Raw genomic sequence first — 19,582 nt, forward strand, 5'->3', positions numbered from 1 at the left:
ATTTTTTTTTTCAAAACAAAAAAAATGGCTTAAATTCGAATTTTGGTGTCAAAGTCGGAGTAGAATCAGAGTCAAAGTCAGGCGGAAATGTCAAATAGATCCAACTCCGACCAATCTCTGAATCGTACTCGAATTATATAATTAGATTTAGAATTGAGTTTTTTTCCCAATTTCAATTGAATTAAATTTCCGAATCGGATCGGATCATAGATCTCTAGTTCAAAATACTTGCAGTATGAAATTTCCAAAGTTATTGAAAAAAATAAAAATTGGCTCATTTATTTTAAAAGTTATCAAAAATAAAACTTCTTCATAAGAATAATAATCCACCATAATCACAAACTATAGTAAACATTAATCACCCTCTGGCCCTAGTTATGTGAAATCGGCAACATTTCGCCGGCAGTCTTTCCCAATTACAAAAATTTACTCGACGATAAACTAGAAGTATTTTTTTTTTTTTAAAAAAAGGCGGCTAGGCTAAACAGCCGTTCACTTAGAATCCAAAAACTGGGGAAAGGCATCTGCTCTTGTCGAGCAACGTATTGCAGAGTGTTTCCATCAGCGTACCAGGCTAGTTTTCTTCAGTCCTGCAAATTTTACAACATTTTGTCTATTATTTTTATTAATTTTATAGGAGTACTATTTGCCCACCACCATTGTCCATTGTGCATTGTTTATTTGCAAATGCATAGTTTATAATATTGATATTGTTTCTTGTTCTTATTTTATTGTGTTTGCTTTCAATTGATGGGGAAATATAAAAAGTTATCTAGACTGGGGGAAAGAATCTATGTTATTTAATTAAGTTAAGACAGTGATTTAAACAACTATGGGTTATGGGGTAAATCCATGGAAGGACAAACATTTATTACAATCCGTGATGGTTTGATGGGAGTTTTAGAGGAAAGTTGTAATCTTTAATGTTTTTCCATTTCTATTTCATGATTTACCCGAGTCATGAGTTGCCCAAATCACTAACCATTTTGGAAAATCAAGATTGGTGGATACTTGGTTACTCCGGAGTTTTTTGGTTTGGCCAAAAACGTTTTCCTTGAACAACAGTTCCATGAAAACTATCTTTCAATAAAAAATGCAAATGAAAATTATTCTTCTTTTGTTTGATTAGATGATCATCAACTCTCAGGGCAAAAAGAGGTCTTGGGAATTGAATGGCGGAGGAAAATTGGTTGTCATTTATTTTAAGTGGAAAATGTTTGCAGAGTGCCAGAGTGATGGAAACACTTGTTCACCCAAAGTTTTGATTTTGATTCCCTTGCCAAACCAAACAAAAGAAAACAAAAAGAAACTTTTTTTTTTGGAAAATATTTCTCCAAAAATAAAGACACCTTATTGAGAAAATGTTACATGTGACCTTGCTTCGGTAATCTTGTGAAATTTTGACTAGCATATAAGCTTTTCTTCTACCATATGGTTTTGAGCAGGATTCTCATTATGTTTGTGTGTAGTCAACTTATGCAAGCTTATATGCATGAGCCCGCCGATGGTCGTAGGCTTGTCTACATGTACATGACACATAAACAATAAATTTTGTTGATGATTTTGAGTTTTTATTGATTTGCAAATCAATGAATGTTATCAACCTTGTGTCCCTCGACGTTCAATTTGGTCACATTGTACTTAGATGGTTTTGAGTTTTAGAATATTAGTTTTATACCGCATTATTATTTGAATATCTTTGTCGTAGCGGATTAAGAGAACGAGGGAGTTAGAACTTAGATGTATGTGGCCTTTCTATTAGACTCTTCACGAGGAGACAAAAGTAAAGTACAAGTTCGGTGAGGCATTTGGCTTAAGTCCATCCATCCATTGTAAACCATATGATATTTGGATTTTTTTTTATTTTTTTTTGGAAAATGAATATGGGTTATTTGGCATTTTCACATTGTGGGAGAATGACGGCAAGCGAAAAATTTAGTAGTACCAGCTGGATCAGTTGGAACATTTGTGCAGTTGTGTGTACAGGTAGAGGGCTTTTTCTTTTGCTTTGATCTTGTAAACAAGTGCTGTCTTTACCACCATTCAACCAGTTGATCTAACGGGTCCTATTTAGATTTTTTTAGAATGTGCTATTCCCCTTCTTGTCGACATTTTAAGTTTATTGGCTGGTTGATTGTGTTGTGTGAATGTAGCTCACTAGCTGATGAGGAATGGTAGATCATGCACCTGATATGCTTTTACATTTATAGTTATATAAGAGCAAAATGTGTACACTTTGACCAAATACAGGAGCTCTGAAGAATTAATTTTGGGGGCTTTCAAGAGTTAGACTTCTCTAATGGTTTTTGTAAAACCCTCTGTAAATCATCTTTTTACTGACGGTAGTTCTATGTTCGAATTTGGCCAGTTCTCAAAAGTCGAATCCCCTGCAGTCTAAAATATAGCATGTAATATCAAATGATTAAATGTTAAGCCATACATCTTATCTTGTGTAGCGTTTGCATATCATGATGCTTCATGCTAGGTCTATTTTGTTCAATTAAAAAATTGGCAAATAGGTCCTGAGTATTTTAACTATCTTGAGTCCTTGACATATTACCTGTATACTTTATTTGTTCTGTTAAATAGTGGAGAAATATTGTTTTTAAATCGGAGACATGGCTGCATATTTGAGCAAGTCAATGAGGATGGTGCATGACCAATACTACTTTGTTTTGTACCTTCTGCATTATATTATGTGAATTATTATCAAACCTTTATCTGACATCATATGTTTGCTTGACTCATGGCAGCTAATGAGAATGCTTAGAAGGAAGAATCAGGATAATTTATGAAAATCTTGGACATTAGAAAATAATAGACTAAAAAATGTCATCTAAAGAAGGAAACTAGTTTAAGTATTCTGTGATGAGCTTGTCACAGCTACAGGACAAAATTAGGAAAAGTTCTATTAAATTTATTTGAGGTGGAAAATGAAGTCGAATATCTAGTGGCATCTACTTTCATTAACCCTTGCTTGGTAGGAAAAGTTCTTATTTAGAACCTAAGAGGAATGAGACTAGGTTCAATTTTTTGTGATATGGAAAATTGGGTGTCTGCTTCATTCATAGTCTATATGGTGACTTACAGATGAAAACTTGAAAGAGCATTTCAAGAAATCATGCAAGAGCAGGAAATTAGGCTGCGTGGTTTTTTATTGCTTACTGCTATTCTAATAATAGTCGTTATTGCTGCTTTTTTCTTGAAAGCATCCTGGATTTTCTTCACCATTCTGGGGATAGCTGTGATTGTGATCTTTGGAATTGTATATCGTATTTTCACACTTCAAGAGAAGGTGTCAAGGGACAAGGGATTTTGTACTTTCGAGAAAGAGTCAAGGCATCCAACAAAGTTCCCTTATGAAGAACTTGTGCTGGCCACGAATAATTTCAGCTCGATTTTGGGCAAAGGAGGATCAGCATGTGTCTTTAGAGGAATGCTGAAGAATGGGACTTGTATTGCTGTGAAGCGGATAGAAGACAAGGAACGGGGGGAGAAAGAATTCCGAGCTGAAGTTGCTGCTATTGGTTGTGTCCAGCACATGAACCTTGTACGCTTATATGGTTACTGTATCATCCCTAAAGGACCCCGTTGTCTTGTTTACGAGTTTGTCCAAAATGGTTCACTGGATCGTTGGATATTTCCTCAGGAACACAACAAAAGCCAGAAGCCAGAGGGTTGCTTGTCTTGGAAACAAAGGTGCCGGGTTTCAATCGATGTCGCCAGAGCCCTCAATTACCTCCATAGTGATTGTCAGTCTAGGATTTTGCACCTTGATGTTAAGCCAGAAAATATACTTCTTGATGACAATTATCGAGCACTTGTTTCAGACTTTGGGCTGGCAAAATTGATGGGTAAAGAAGAAAGTATGGTGGTTACAAGAATACGAGGGACTAGGGGGTACTTGGCCCCTGAATGGATCCTAGAGAAAGGAGTTTCTACAAAATCTGATGTTTACAGCTATGGAATGTTGCTCCTTGAATTGATTGGAGGCCGGAGGAATGTTGTTATGTCATCTGATGGAGATCGAAAAGGAAAATCCTTGATGTCTGATATGAAATCATGGGAATATTTTCCCAAAATTGTGTTTGAGAAATTGAAAGCAGGGAAGATCATGGAGGTGGTTGATAAACGACTGTTGGAAGAAAAAACAATTATTGATGAAAATGAGGTTAGAAGACTGGTCTGCGTATCGTTGTGGTGCATTCAAGAGAAGGTTAAGATGAGGCCTAATATGGGTCAGGTGGTTAACATGCTTGAAGGCCGTTTGCCTGTAGATGAGCCCCCTGAAACGAAAATGTTCCTCCATGATCTTTTGCTAATGAAGATGGAGAAGGCCCAAGGCTGGCATAAGATAAATGCTACTGCTTTGCAGATTTCTTAATCTTCTTATGCTACAGCTCTGACTACAGCTACATCATCATCAACATACAATTGAGGGTTGATACTAACAATTTTGTCGCTTAGCTTAGTAAGTGTGTTTGGCTTGCCTGCCTTGGTGAATATTTTAACAATATTTCAACAAATTATTTAGCCAAACCCATGTTGTTGGGATTAAGGTTTTGACGTTTTAACAATATTTATCATGTGAAGAGAGATGATTCAGTCCTGAAAATACTTGAAATAACATGTATATTAATTTAAAGAAATAAACTGTCCTTTGATTACCAAAATTGTCTTTCTAGTTTAGAATATATGAAAAAGAAACCGTAACAAGCTTCAATTGTAATGCCAAAACTATATAGAATTCCAAGAATTTGCTGAAAATTTTCTAATTGTTATTAGTTTAGAGAAAGACATGAGATTGTTATAATTATTTGAGAATACAAAATATCGCGTTTTGGTTTTGCTTAGCCTGCGCGAGGAGCCTTAGTAATCATAGATCACATTAAGGGTGATTGGTGAGCAACATCAGCTGATTTTTTTTTCCCTTTTTTTTTTATGTATCTTGACATTGGTATTTAGATGGTGATGGCTACTTTTGCTAACATAATGACAACTCTTTGCAAAAGATGACAATTCTTTTTATTATATTTGTTTAAGATCTCTTATTGTCATAAAAAAGTACGGCTCGTTTGGTAATCAATATTAAATGGTGAGAATGGTAATGAAAAGTTAGTGTAATTTGGTATGAATGTCTCTTGACAAGTTCGATGGTCATTGTTATATTGCTTCAACATTCACATTTTTTTCTCAAAATTCTTTCCAATACATTACCATTTGAACGTATGGTATTAGGTGGTAATGGAAAATTATGAAGAAAAGAACTTTTTATGATTAAACTTTCATTACCGTGGAAATTACATGATAGACATCATGAATATTTACGCTACAAATCATTCTTATTCGCACCATTTAGTATCGATTACCAAACGGACCAGTAAGGTAATTGGTTTTGGACTTTTAGATGTATCAGATCATATACACGCAAATTTCAGTAACCCATTCATGTCTTGCACTATGTGGCATGACCTGGTCAAGTTATTCCCATGTTTGAAGTTTATGCTGATGAATACCTTCATCACGAAAACAACAAAATCTGCATAAAATAATAGGACCGGAAATGAATGTGGATGTTTTAGTATTCTGCATCAGGAGATTGGATCAAAGTAGATGATATAATAAGATGTGAAAATGTGTCATTGATTTGGACAAGATTGAATTGAATAATATTGTTATACTTGTTGTGGAGTATTATATTATCTGGAATGCTGGAGAAAGAGTCATTGATAAGAAATGAGGAAAGAGGAACGAAGATTACTTTCTCCTTTCAACTTCATTTTAGAATAGCTTTTCGGGTTATAATGGATGATAAGAAATCTAAAATACTTGCATTGATCCTGGTGGTAACTCTCATTTTATTAATTACAGTATCTGCTCTGTATCTTGGACCAACCTGGCAATTCTTTTGTATTTTTGGAGCTTGTATTTTAGTTACTTTTTCAGTGTTTATATGGCTAATCAGACGTCAATCCAAGAGTGGAGCTCATGATATCTTGCCGCAGAAACATGTGATGTCTAGGGAACTTTCAGTCCCTTGCAGTTTCCTGCGAAAAGTGGCAGGTGTTCCTACAAAATTCCGTCAAAAAGAGCTCGAACTGGCCACTGATAATTTCAATGCACTGATTGGTCGGGGGGCATCTGGGAGTGTTTTCAAAGGAATCCTAGGTGATGGCACCTGCGTTGCAGTGAAGCGGATAGAGAGTCAAGAACGAGGGGAGAAGGAATTTCTGTCGGAAGTTGCAGCAATTGGAAGTGTACAGCACATCAACCTGGTAAGACTATACGGTTATTGCATCGTACCTGCAGGCCCACGCTTTCTTGTTTATGAGTTCATCCAAAATGGATCCTTAGACGGTTGGATTTTCCCTAGAAGAGACCGCAGAAACCGACCTGGAGGCTGTCTTCCTTGGCATTTGAGGTACAGTGTTGCCATTGACGTAGCTAAGGCTCTATCTTACTTGCACCATGATTGCCGGTCAAGAATATTGCATCTAGATGTGAAGCCTGAGAATATATTGCTTGATGACAACTATCGAGCTGTCGTATCGGATTTTGGTCTGGCGAAGTTAATGGCAAGAGATGAGAGCAGAATTATCACCAACATTCGGGGGACTAAAGGTTACTTGGCACCCGAATGGCTTTTGGAAAATGGCATATCTGCAAAGTCTGATGTTTACAGTTACGGAATGGTTCTACTCGAGATGATTGGAGGGAGGAGAAGTGTACGTGTGCTTGATGATAGCAAAGATAGATCGCTTAGGAAATACGAGTATTTTCCCAAGCTTGTAGTAGAAAAACTGAAAGAAGGTAAACTCATGTCAGTTGTTGATCAAAGACTATTGGAAGGCAGGCATATTGACGAGAGACAGGTCAGGACATTGGTCTATATTGCGTTATGGTGCATTCAAGAGAAAGTTAGACGTAGGCCGACTATGGCTCAAGTTGTCGATATGCTTGAAGGACATTTGCGCATAGATGAGCCCCCGGAAACTGAAATGATCATTGTCGATCTGTTATCCATCGACAAAGATAAGGGTGCCGGAAAGAACAGGTTTAAGGCTACAGGGGTAGTACTATCAGATTGCCATACAGCTGCAAGTTCATCACATTTGGAGCCTGGTACAGTCTTAACTGGGCGGTAACCATTGTTGTATACTTAGTGCAGAAAATTCAGATTCAGCTATAAGGTAAATTTTCTTTAAATGTTATCCTTATCCTATATCTTGTGCTTTTTAATCTGAGTGTATGATTTGGTTTCTATGCTTTAATTTAAGTAGCATATTGGAGTATATTTCAAATGTGAATAAACTTTTTTGTATGTTATCTCTTTCAAATTACTTGCAATTAGAAATATTTGCTCTATCTATTTATCATTCATAATTTGTGATTAGTTTTTAATCTATCTATATGTAAAAACATAGTCAAGTGAGCTCTTGTTTGATTCGTCACAATTAAAAAATTATTTATATTAGATTTTATAATTTTTTTTATCATATATAATAATTAGACGTATCAAGGATTAATAGAGCATTAAACTGCATGAAATGTTACGAGTATTAGAGTGAATTTTTCAGACATAAATTTAAAATAAAACATATACTCCATGTTTGAAGTATTTCTGTTTAGCAAGTGTAGCTACTTTTCTCCTAGTTGTTCACAGCATGATGTATTTTTTGAATAAAGGAAATCCAAACTTGAAATATCATGTGGATCATAATTAACACCATGATTGTTACCATCTGTCAGATTGTCATTGTTTAGTCATGGATCTGATATTGAAGGGACCCTCTTCTTAATTAAAGATCTGCCAATATTGGAGAATACTCCTATTAAGAAGTTCGATTCACGCGCCAATTTGGTCAAATATAAAAAAAAAGAAAAGATTTGAAAAAAATGGAGAATTGCTCGATAGTAAAAATGATAGATAAACGAGGGAAAATATAAACAAATTTTATTAAGAATATAATTTGTTTTAAAGTGAAAATATTTGAACCAAAAACATGTCTATTTTTTTTTTCTTTTCTTCGCTTCTAAACAAATAAGGTGTAGTTTTCGTTCTTATTCATTCATTTCCTTTTTCCTCCTTTCCTTTTTTTTTTTTTAATTTACTATCTAAACATAATATAATACAAAAATTATTTTTAAATTTTTTTTTTTCTGTTTTGAAATACTAATGGACATATTATCTAAGAAGCAAGAAGTTGTGCTTTCATATATTCTTGGGTGGACATCATATCATATCTGTAATGAAATTCATTCATTTATGACAAATGGTATCATGTAAAAAGAATTCTCTAAAAAGTCAACTGTCAGATTGTGTAATAATGATGATATACTGCATCAGCATGAATGACTGAGCATATGCTCGTTTTTAGTGGCTTCCCAGTAAGTTGATGATTTGTGATTTTAGGTGGACATAGAAAAGGACTCATGAGGAAGTTTAGTTAATTTACCGTTATTTAAAGAAGTAAATCACTATTATGTAGCCTAATTTTGTAGGGAGATTTTTGGTGATTTATTGTTTTTTTTTTTGTTTTATTTATTGGGATATTATATACAGTAATAACATACTTTTATGAAACGTTAATGGTAGCAAATCTTAGAAAATATTTCACTCAATAATATTGTAATGTTGTAATTAAAACTACCGTAAAATTAATGGGCTAAAAAAGTTTAATTGGCCGTTAAGTTGTGAAATTTTTAGGAATATTTTATATGATAGCAATATACTTTTATAAAACACCATTGATAGTAAATCTTAACTATAAAATCTATTGTAGCTAAGAAAAGAAGACAAGGGCAAATAAGATATTTTACAACTTAAAGGCCAATTAAACGTTTTTAGTTCATTAATGTCATTTTAGCTTTAAGTACAATATTACAATGCTATTTTTTGAAATTTTTTTTAAAGATTTGTTACTACTGACGTTTCATAAAATTATGTTGCTATTATATAGAATATTCCTTACTTATTTTATTATTATGTTTTTTTTCTTTTTGTGGTGATTTGTAAATCACGATGATTAATTAAATTTTTTTTTTTAATTTTGGGTAAGGATAAATTTCTTCGGATACGCAAGAGGAACGCAATTGATTTTTGACTATTATATCAATTCGTGATTCTAAAAAAATTTGTAAACCAAATTAACATAGTTGATCCTTTTGATCACGTTTCCAATTGGTTATTTTGCTAGAATTTGAAAATTAGTTTTTCTTATAATTGTGGGCGAGTCTCCGTTGTATTGGGTAACTTTTGGGATAGAAAAAAATATCCTTTTTATACAAAGGAGTAGTACTTTCTTAGTTACATTATAGTTGTTATTTTGACAATTTATGCAATTTTATATGTTATTTTAATGATTTATATATTGAACTATGTATATTTAAAAATTATAAAATGTTAATATTCTAAAAGTATTCGATTAGACGATTTAAACAAAATCTCACTTGATTATAATTTTTAATCTCACGAATTAGTCGTAATATGTAAAATAAGCTTAAAAAATAAATATTTTCAATAGCCATAATGTAGCAAGTATTTTAGAATAGAGGAAGTATATGACTGGTCAAAATATCAAAATATATTTAATATTCTCATTTGGTAAAAATAGCTTCAAAACTGGAATGTTGCAAAAAGATATGCTTCCTCTATTCCTTTTATTTTGCACCAAGTGTAAAATTGGTGAAGTTTAGACTTAGGGCTGAACACGGTCTGGTCTGGTCCGGTTTGACAGAAAAATTAGACCAGACCAGAAATTCCGGTCTGGAAATTTTTCAGACCAGACCAGACCGGACCAGACGAGACCGTTCTAGAACGGTCTGGTCTGGTCTGGTCTACGGTTTTTTTAAATTTTTTTTTTTTTTAAATTTTTAATTTCTAGAAACTGCATTGGAGGATCTTGTTGAGGTTAAAATGGAGAGGGGCAGAGGGCATCACTAGAGGAACTGGAAAGGAGCTACTTTGTGAAGGTTGGTTTCATCACAGAGCAACAATTGCCTCTTGAAGAAGCTGCTATAAAAGGAAGGGATCATCTTTCTTTGGAGGAGGCAGAAGAACTTGCTTCTCAAGAAGAAGCTTGTAAGGCACAACTAGACCAACTTCACTACACATGGAACCAAAATGTCTGAGTACATCTGGAAATTCAAAGAATTGTTGAATGATCTAGATTTCTTTGCTTGGAAAATTGCAGTTATGGATTTTATCCTTGATTTGATCATTAATGATGTCTCTTCATCTATTGATCAGAATTTGGGTATGGATCAGCTTATTGATGCCATCACGAGTAGTTGCCCACTTGCCTTAATCTATGATTTTAATACGGTTTTCCGGTCTGGTTTGGTTTGAAAATTTTAAAACCGGGACCGGACCGTAAACCGTTTAAAAAAAAAAAACGGACCAGACCATTTAGACCGTAGACCAGACCAAATATTTAAATTACGGTTTGGTCCTGTTTGGTTTACGGTTTAGACCAAACCATGTTCAGCCCTAAGTTTAGTAGAGGGTAGGAGAATAAGACAAAAAAAATAAGTTAAGGATAAAAGGGAGCGGTTAAGATGGAGAGAAAGTATTAATTTATGGATGAGATTTAAAGAATGAAAGCGGGATCATTACCAAAAATGATATTGTGCAAAATCAATATGTTGAACAAATTAAAATGAAAAGTGATGCAAAATCAGAGGCATAGAAAAAGTATCATTTTAGATCAAAAACTAAGGAATTACAAATGAAAGACAAGTAAGAAGTTGTAGCTCAAACATGATCATCGACTAGCAAGGGGAAAGTAGGCTATCGTGTAGGGCCTTAAATTTTCTAGAATCTAAAAACTATGTTTTATGTAAGGTTGAATTAAATTTAGATATAATTTACATTTTTTACTAATTAATAATATGAGTTATTAGTGTTTTTATAAAATAGTTAAAATATTAATAATAAAAAACAAAATGAATATTATATTATATACTTACGCTATTAAGTTTTAAGTGTCATTTTTATCTTTTAGTTTAAGGCCTTATAAATAAACGAGACGGTTGCTCAAAGTTAGCTTGGTTTAGTTTTGATTTAAACTAATGAAATCAATTAGTCAAAGTATCTTTGATTTTGATTCATATTTACTTCAACTTTAGGTTTTGGTTATATGATATATTATCGCATTATGGATTAAGTTAATCTTTGTGAAAGCATTTTAATTATTGAAAATCAAATGAAGGCGACTCTTTAAGATTTGCATATCATTCAATTACGGACTAAACTTCTTCTTTCAAGCATGTTAAGAAATGGAAAAGCTCTAATTTTCTATTAAAAAAAAAAAAAAAAAAAAAAAAAAAAAAAAATAAAACCTAGTGCTTTGTCTCATCTTAAAAAAAACTTTGCTTTTACAACAAAAACTAAAAAATGAAATTTAGTGAGTTAAAGTAATAAGATATTTAAAAATAAGAAAAAGAATATAAAAAGTAAAAATAATCGATAGAATGATATTCTAAAATAAAAATAAGACATATAAAATTAAAAATAGAGTAAATTGGAGCAATCCTTAACATGTTCCTTCCTTTAAAAACTTATAGATGTACTTCTTCCGTTCCATTATACTTGCTACATTTGACTTTTTACGCAATTCAATGTGTTATTTTGTTCATTTTATATGTTGACTTATGCACTTCTAAAAATTTAAAAAAGTTAATATTATAAAAGTATACGATTAGACGATTCGAATAAGATCCCACTTGACTATATTTTTACTTACATATTAGCCACAATATACAAAATAAGCTTGAATGATAAATAGTGCCAAAACAAAATATAGCAAGTATTTCAGAACGAAGGAAGTACTATGGATATAGATAAAGATAGATATAGACCAGGTGAATTTTCACGTATATGTTTTTTTTTTAGGTTAAAGTGTAGAGGTGGTGTGTTTGCAAATGGCGTTAACCTTTGCTTGATATTGCCTCGGATAATTCCAAGATGCTTCAAGATTTTAAATTTTTAGAGGTTTTTTTTTTAATTCTTTTAATTTTTTGGTTGATAAAAACTTATTTTAAATTCTTTTTATGTTTAATTTGTAATATCAACTTATATTTTTGATGATGATGTAAATTGTTTAAAAACGAATAGAAATTAAACCACTGAAATTAAAATATTAGTTCATATGATATTAAAAGTGTTTGACGTCATTATTATTATAATAATCACGATTAGACAATGAATATGAGAATTGATTGATTTATACTACTCTATTGTAGGAATTTATATTTGAGTTTTAGTTAGTTAAGCGAGTTTATTTATCTAATCAAAGTACAATAAGTGTTAGTTAAAATCTACCTTTTTTTCGTCTCTTACAATTTGTTTTGAATATGAATTTTTTTTTTTTTAAATATGAGACAAACACAAGAGTACTATATGGATCATAATAAATTCAATAATTATTATTAAAATAAAATATGTTTGATAACTTTTAAAACTATAGGTGCTTTATGATAATATCGTTAATATTTTTAATTTAATTTGTATATTATTAATTTCACCAAAATTCACAATATACTACGTACTATTCAAGTTGATCCATATTTGAGTTTTTATACTATGATATTTATTTAAGATATTCGACAATTGCAAATATCATTCTATTATTTCAATTATTTATAAAACTTCTTCAACTTCTTTCAATTAAATATACAAACAAAAATTCTCAAATTTTAATAAAATTTTATAGACTGAGATTATTATATTTCTTACAAAAACTATAACAATGTAATTGTCTAGTAACTAGATAATTACCCGTGCCATTCAAAACATATTAAAAATATTTTTTCAAAACAGAATATTTTTATTAAAATATAATGATAATTACTCATTATTCATATTTATTAAATGTAAAGAATCTTTTTTAAACGTAAAATAATATTTTTTTTTAACTTTTGTACAATTTTCTTGTTACATAACGAATAAAATAATTTGTATAAATAATTAAAAATAAATTGCAAATATAATAAATATGAACATAACCTTACAGAGATTGTAATTTCCAAAACAAAATAACTAACTATAAGTAAAATAAAAAATAAATTGAAAAGTAATCCAACATACTATCAATTTTGATTAAAAATAATACAAATTAACCTTATATGTTTGAGAAAACTCCTCTATAAACAACTAATATGACACTTAATTTTAGGAATAAGACTAATGTTCAATTTAGGAATATAAAAACACTATTGCAACTAATATCACACTTGATTTTAGGAATAAGAGTAATGTTATTGCATTGTATTTTAGAATTAAACTAGGTGATACCCGTGTTAAGCACGAGACATTTAGAAATTATTATACATAAATAATATAATGATTATAAATAGATTAAATAATTTTTAAGAAAGAGAACTATAAATAATAATTTTTAAAAAATCACAACAAAGACAATTGAATAATAAATAACAATATTTATACATCATTAGAACATAATTGTTGATTACTCGTGCTAAGCACAAGCTATTTAATAATCACTATATGTTAAATATATGTGTGTAATAATAGTTAATTACCCGTGTTAAACACGATATACAAAAATTTGTTTTATCAAAAACTGAATAGACTATAAATATTCCAACGTATGTAATGTAGTAAATATACAAGAAAAATGCATGTATACATGTTTATTTTGCTTTGTAGATCAAACAACTAGACAAAATGAAAATAAAGAGTACTTGTAACATAAGAAAAATATATTTTTGAAGAACCCAAAACACAATGTTTCTCTCTTTTTTCGACATTCAAAAATAAAATCAATTTCTTACCGATTTTCAACTTATCCTAAATAAAACCTCTTCTTAAGATGCCTTAAACTCCTATACCATATTTAGTTTTTAACAATTTTAATTATTCCAATTCAACTATACTTAAAACATACGTCCTTCATTTACCCAATCTAGTTTTTGACATTATTCAAAACTCTTTATTTGAATCATTCCAAATATATAAATTAAATCATAGTCAATTGAGATCTTATTAGATTCGTTCTGATGCAATTTATCAATTTTGAATTTTTATAATTTTTAATTATACACAATAAGATCCATTAAGATACTAATTAATATATTTGAAAATGTACACAAACCAAGTGAGACAAAGATAATGAAGTCATCATGTCATATCATACAATATACTAAAGAAAGACCCCTTAATTTTAAATGACGCATTTTCAATGACTGAGTACTTGGCGAAATATAATTAACTTAAATTGTTGATATATTTTAATGAATTTGCACATAGTAATATTTATAAATGTAAACAAGAATTTCAAACATAGCAAAATTATTAAATTACAATTTTATTTTATTTGCCTTACTCTTTTCTAGGAGGACCTTTCTTTTGAACACAAAATTTTGTTTCTGGATGCTGTTAAATAGGAATGGTGTATGAAATTCATAATCTTACAAATGACAACATTTTATGCACCTTCACTTTGCTGCTCAACTCATTTGAATAGCTGTAAGCCTTTGAGTTACCCATTTCATTTTTAATAATAATAAGTTTATTTATTTTTGTTTGACCTCTTTTTTCTTTGCTTTGCAATAGAAGACAACTATTTTTGCAATTGGCCACTTACTCGATAAAGTTATTTATCAACCTTATTTAGTAAACATTTTAGTATATAGAATGATGACTAATAATATGCAGTATATATAAAGAGGAATGCTCAATTTAGAGGTAGAAAATATCATACTAATTTGTATTACTATAAAGATTTCTTAAATAGAAAATTTATTTTCAATCTTACTAAAAGCACATATAATATTCCAACGCATATAAAGGAAAGAAAATTTGTTTTCAATCTTACTAAAAGCACATATAATATTCCAACGCATATAAGTATATAAATCTCCTTAATCTTAATTAGGGAAAATCAATAGTCAAACTTATCACAATAACCCGCATTAATGTATAGTAATCTTGTCGTGAAAGCTACAATAAAGATATAAGAAAGTGTATGTGAGAAGCTAATTTGAGCGAAAATTTTTTTTACTAGAGACTGACACATGTCATTAAGTGGTCTTTGCTTTAGTATATAAAATGATGATACAATAACTGAAAATAAGCTATGTTTTCATATATATATATATATATATATATATATATATATATATATATATATATATATATATATATATATATATATATATATATATATATATATATATATATATATATATATATATATATATATATATATATATATATATATATATATATATATATATATATATATATATATATATATATATATATATATATATAATCATCTTAGAATAATAGCTAAATTAGTAATATAGGATATTAGTCTTAATTTTAGAAATATATATATATATAAAATATATATATATATATATATATATATATATATATATATATATATATATATATATATATATATATATATATATATATATATATATATATATATATATATATATATATATATATATATATATATATATATATATATATATGAAAACACTATTGCTATGATTTGGCACTTAATTTTAGAAATTATTTAATTTTCCAATTGTTTTTAATTCATTCATAAATAGTTAGTTTATTTTATTTTATTGAATTTTAGAAGATCATCAAAAATTATTTTTTAGTGAAATTTAAGAGCTAAATTAGATTAAATATTTTAGTAAGTTATATTGTTATCTAAAGTAATTATATTATTAAAATATGTGGTATTTACGTATGTTTCTTAAATAAAAGAGTATTTATTTTGTTGCAATATTCTTTGAAAAATTTTTTAATTTATGTTTCTATACTAAATTCCTCTAATGCATTCGCTTCTTAACTAGTTATTTACTAATCAGTGTTTAATGTTCAATTTAGGAATATAAAAGCACTATTGCAACTAATATGGCACTTAATTTTAGGAATAAGACTAATGTTATTGTATTTTAGGAATAAATACAACCGAAATAGGCTATATTTTCATAGATATAATCATCTTAGAATAATAGGTAAATTAGTAATATAGGTACGTTAGTCTTAATTTTAGGAATATAAAAATACTATTGCTTTGATGTGGCACTTAATTTTAGGAATTATTTAATTTTCCAATCTTCCAATTGTTCAATTGTTTACTAATTTTCTAATTATAACCTAAACAGAATGTATAACATATTATTCTAATTGGTTGATTAGAATAATAAGTAAATTAGAATAATAGCTTAAAGATACGATAGTCTTAATTTACTAATTGGTTGATTAGAATACTATGCATATTAGTAAATTTCAATAGTTCAATTGTTTATTAATAACAACTTGAGACATGTGTCACACTCTTACTATTTCCGCCTATTTATTATCATTAATATGGAAATTTTTGATACTTAACTTTATATTTAAGAAAATAATTAACACATTAAAATAATTAACACAATAAATCATGTAATATTTATTGATTGGTTACAGATATATGTGATCTATTAATACATTATATTTTGTTATGTAAACCTATGATTTTTTGTATCTCAAATCATAAACAAAATTAAAACTTGGTTAATTAAACAATTATCAAAACTGAAGTGATCCAACTAAAAAAAGACAAAAATAAAATATTAATCTTCTATTTTCATATACACAATCTTAAGTCTTAAGCTCAAAAAATATATTATAGTAGTATGCTATATTCAATTTATAGATTTTATGATTCATTTAAAATTTTTAATTATTAGTCATACATGATAAAAATCTACAAATTAAATTAAATTAAAATATAATATAGGAAAAATTACCTAGAATATCTAATCTTTTCATGATTTTTCACCTATTAATTAACCATGAAAAATCCCAATTTTAGGGGGTATTTTCCTAGAGTAAACTTAGGTAACCCGTTGAACTGCTATAACAAGTTTTATTTTCTTTAAAAAAATCAATTAAAATAAAATGTTGAAAAACATATTTAAAAATGCTAATGAAAATTTCTGATAATTTTTATCATTTAAAAATATTTTATGTAAATTTTTAAAATTTTTCTCTAATTTTACATTAATTTTCAATTTAACTTTTTTGGTGAATTAACTACTATAGTAGGTCAATGGATTACCTATGTTTACTCTAGACAAATACCCCATAAAGTTGGTATTATTATTCATAGTTAATCAATAGGTGGGATTATTGTAGGAAAATTATAAAAAAGATAGATTATTTTACGTAAATTTTCCTATATATATTGATGGAAAATATATAATATTTCAATGATGAAATCATAAAAAATGATTTTATCATAACAAGTAGAGTATTTTATTGCATGTTAAAATTGTAGTAATTAAAATTTAATAAAAACTATTGACGATTGGATTTTATGATTTCATCAATATAGCTTAACGATAATTAATTTGATAAACTTTTTATTGATTGATGAGTTTTTTGCCTATTTATTCACATATATGTTTTAATATAAATAGGGATGCTCATGGGGTGGATCTGGAGCGGGTCTGGTCAGATCCGGACCGTAAGGGTCTAAAATTTTCAGACCCAGACCCTTCGGATCTAATGGGTCTAGGGTTCTTAATGGGTCTAAATAAACTCTTTAATTTGTCACATTTGATTATTTGAACCTTTTGCAAGTCATTAACGTATTTTACAAATATTTAATACTCATTATATATTCATAGCGTCATTCATATACGCTTAAACTTTATTACAAACAATAGTTCGAGTCCATGAAATTCAAATACAATGTACTTCTTCCGTTCTTTTTTTGTTTTTCCCATTTACTTTTTTCACAGTTTTCAAAGCAACTTTCGAGCTTTTATATCTCTAAATACGTATTATAAAAAATTATAAAAAATATAAGATAAAAAAGTATACATTAAGACGACTTGAAACAGTCCAAACCAGCGGAAACAATATAATATTATTGTCCACTAACTCAGCGGAAGAATTACAAATGTTTGGACTGAATCTGACCTATGATCCGACGATCATAGCAAACCAATATCAGAGTTAACGAAAACTTTTTACAAGCTTAACTTAAATTTAGTTATTTACAATTAAATATATCTAGAACTTTAAAGTCTTAATTTACAATATCAAAATAAGAAAACGTTTACATAACCGAACGAAGAAGATATTGCTTTTTCAAAATGAGGTAGAAAACTGCTAGCTACTCGCGAGCCGCGACCAAACTATTTTTCATTCCATAAAATTTTCTGAAAAAGACGGAAACTTTAACAAAGGGACTCGCAAGCCGCGACCAAACTCGCGAACCGCGAATTTCAAATTCGATCCAGAAACTTGTTTTCAGCAGTTTCACCCAGAAAAACAAAGTGTCCATTTGATTGACGCAAAATCAAAGTTTCAACAATACATTTTATACACTTAAAAAGTTCAAAGCACTTTGAAACATTCAATTTGTACTTAAATTTAACAAAGTTTGTGGATTATCTCTATGAGCAATATTCAATCACCACAACAAAATCAGAAATCCAATCTTCCAAAACAAGCTAACTTGATAAAGACTTCTAATGGCTACTTCTATCGCCACACCAAAGAGATTCTACTAATTACCTTAACAATATTCTACTAATTACCCTAACAATCAAACACATAAATGTCAATTAAAGGTTTATCTAACCCTTACATCAACATGCACATAGAAGAAAATAAGGGTGAGTAAGTTTAAAACTTACTTTCCAACACAAAAGAAAAAGAAGATGATGATGAAGATAAAATCTATTTGGGCTTTTCTAATTCAACAACATCTAAAACAATCCAAGGTGGACTTCCATTAAGCTCCATACTCCATATAAACTGTAGAGATTAAATTGAACTTCAAGAAGCTTTCTATGAAATAGGGGGTTGCTATTGTGAGGTGATACTACAAATCCTCTTGATGATTCATGAAATTATGAGGGAAAAGAGGTGGAATTTCAGAAAATTTAGTTGCTTCTTCACTTGGATAAGGTGGGATTTCAAAAATTTGATTGCTTGTTTACTTGGAGAAAATAAAATTCTGAATTTTGGTTTGCTTGTTCACTTGTAGAAGATAAATTTCTAAACTTTGGTTTAGAAGTGATGGAATGATGGTGGGAATGGTTATTACATTACACAAGTATAAGAAGAAGGAAAGAATGGTGTGTTTGGTCAGTATTGGGGTGGAGGTGGCAGCTCTTACCCATTCAACAAGCATAAGGTGTATAAAATTACCCGTATATACGTCGTACAATTTATTTTGTCCCCAATAATAATAAAATTGATATCTAAATATAATATTAAATTATACTTAGTTCCAATAAAATAAACAATTAAAATATAATAACCCCAAATTCACATAATTAATTATAATTAATTAAGCCGCTAAAATTAGGGCTATTTCACGAATCTAATGAGATCTCGCATGGATATAGTTTATCATCTATATATGTCTTAAAAATCTTAATTGAATTTCTCTCTCCAAAATAGAATATTCTAATCAGCAAGAACATTAGAAAAAAAACACTTGTTCCCCTCCCCCCCCCCCCCCCCCCCCCCACACACACACACTGTGTATCATTGGATTCAAACACTTGAAAATTAAATATATATATATAT

General features: G+C 29.3%; 2 protein-coding genes across 2 annotated transcripts; both read left to right on the forward strand.

Moving 5' to 3' along the window:
* Positions 1-343: 343 nt before the first annotated feature.
* Positions 344-4,983, forward strand: LOC130815474 (probable receptor-like protein kinase At5g20050). Its single transcript, XM_057681957.1, has one exon. The coding sequence runs from the start codon at positions 3,122-3,124 to the stop codon at positions 4,382-4,384; it is 1,263 nt and encodes a 420-aa protein (XP_057537940.1). The 5' UTR covers positions 344-3,121; the 3' UTR covers positions 4,385-4,983.
* A 166-nt stretch (positions 4,984-5,149) lies between these two features.
* LOC130815227 (probable receptor-like protein kinase At5g20050) lies at positions 5,150-7,219 on the forward strand. Its single transcript, XM_057681615.1, has one exon. It carries the CDS (start codon positions 5,709-5,711, stop codon positions 7,143-7,145), a length of 1,437 nt encoding a protein of 478 aa, XP_057537598.1. The 5' UTR covers positions 5,150-5,708; the 3' UTR covers positions 7,146-7,219.
* Positions 7,220-19,582: the final 12,363 nt, after the last annotated feature.

Source organism: Amaranthus tricolor, chromosome 6 (genome assembly GCF_026212465.1).
Source record: "Amaranthus tricolor cultivar Red isolate AtriRed21 chromosome 6, ASM2621246v1, whole genome shotgun sequence".
NCBI classification, from domain to species: domain Eukaryota; kingdom Viridiplantae; phylum Streptophyta; class Magnoliopsida; order Caryophyllales; family Amaranthaceae; genus Amaranthus; species Amaranthus tricolor.

Excerpts from the sequence above, each read along its gene's own strand:
- LOC130815227 (XM_057681615.1), top strand. The coding sequence starts at position 5,709 with ATGCTGGAGAAAGAGTCATTGATAAGAAATGAGGAAAGAGGAACGAAG.
- LOC130815474 (XM_057681957.1), top strand. The coding sequence starts at position 3,122 with ATGCAAGAGCAGGAAATTAGGCTGCGTGGTTTTTTATTGCTTACTGCT.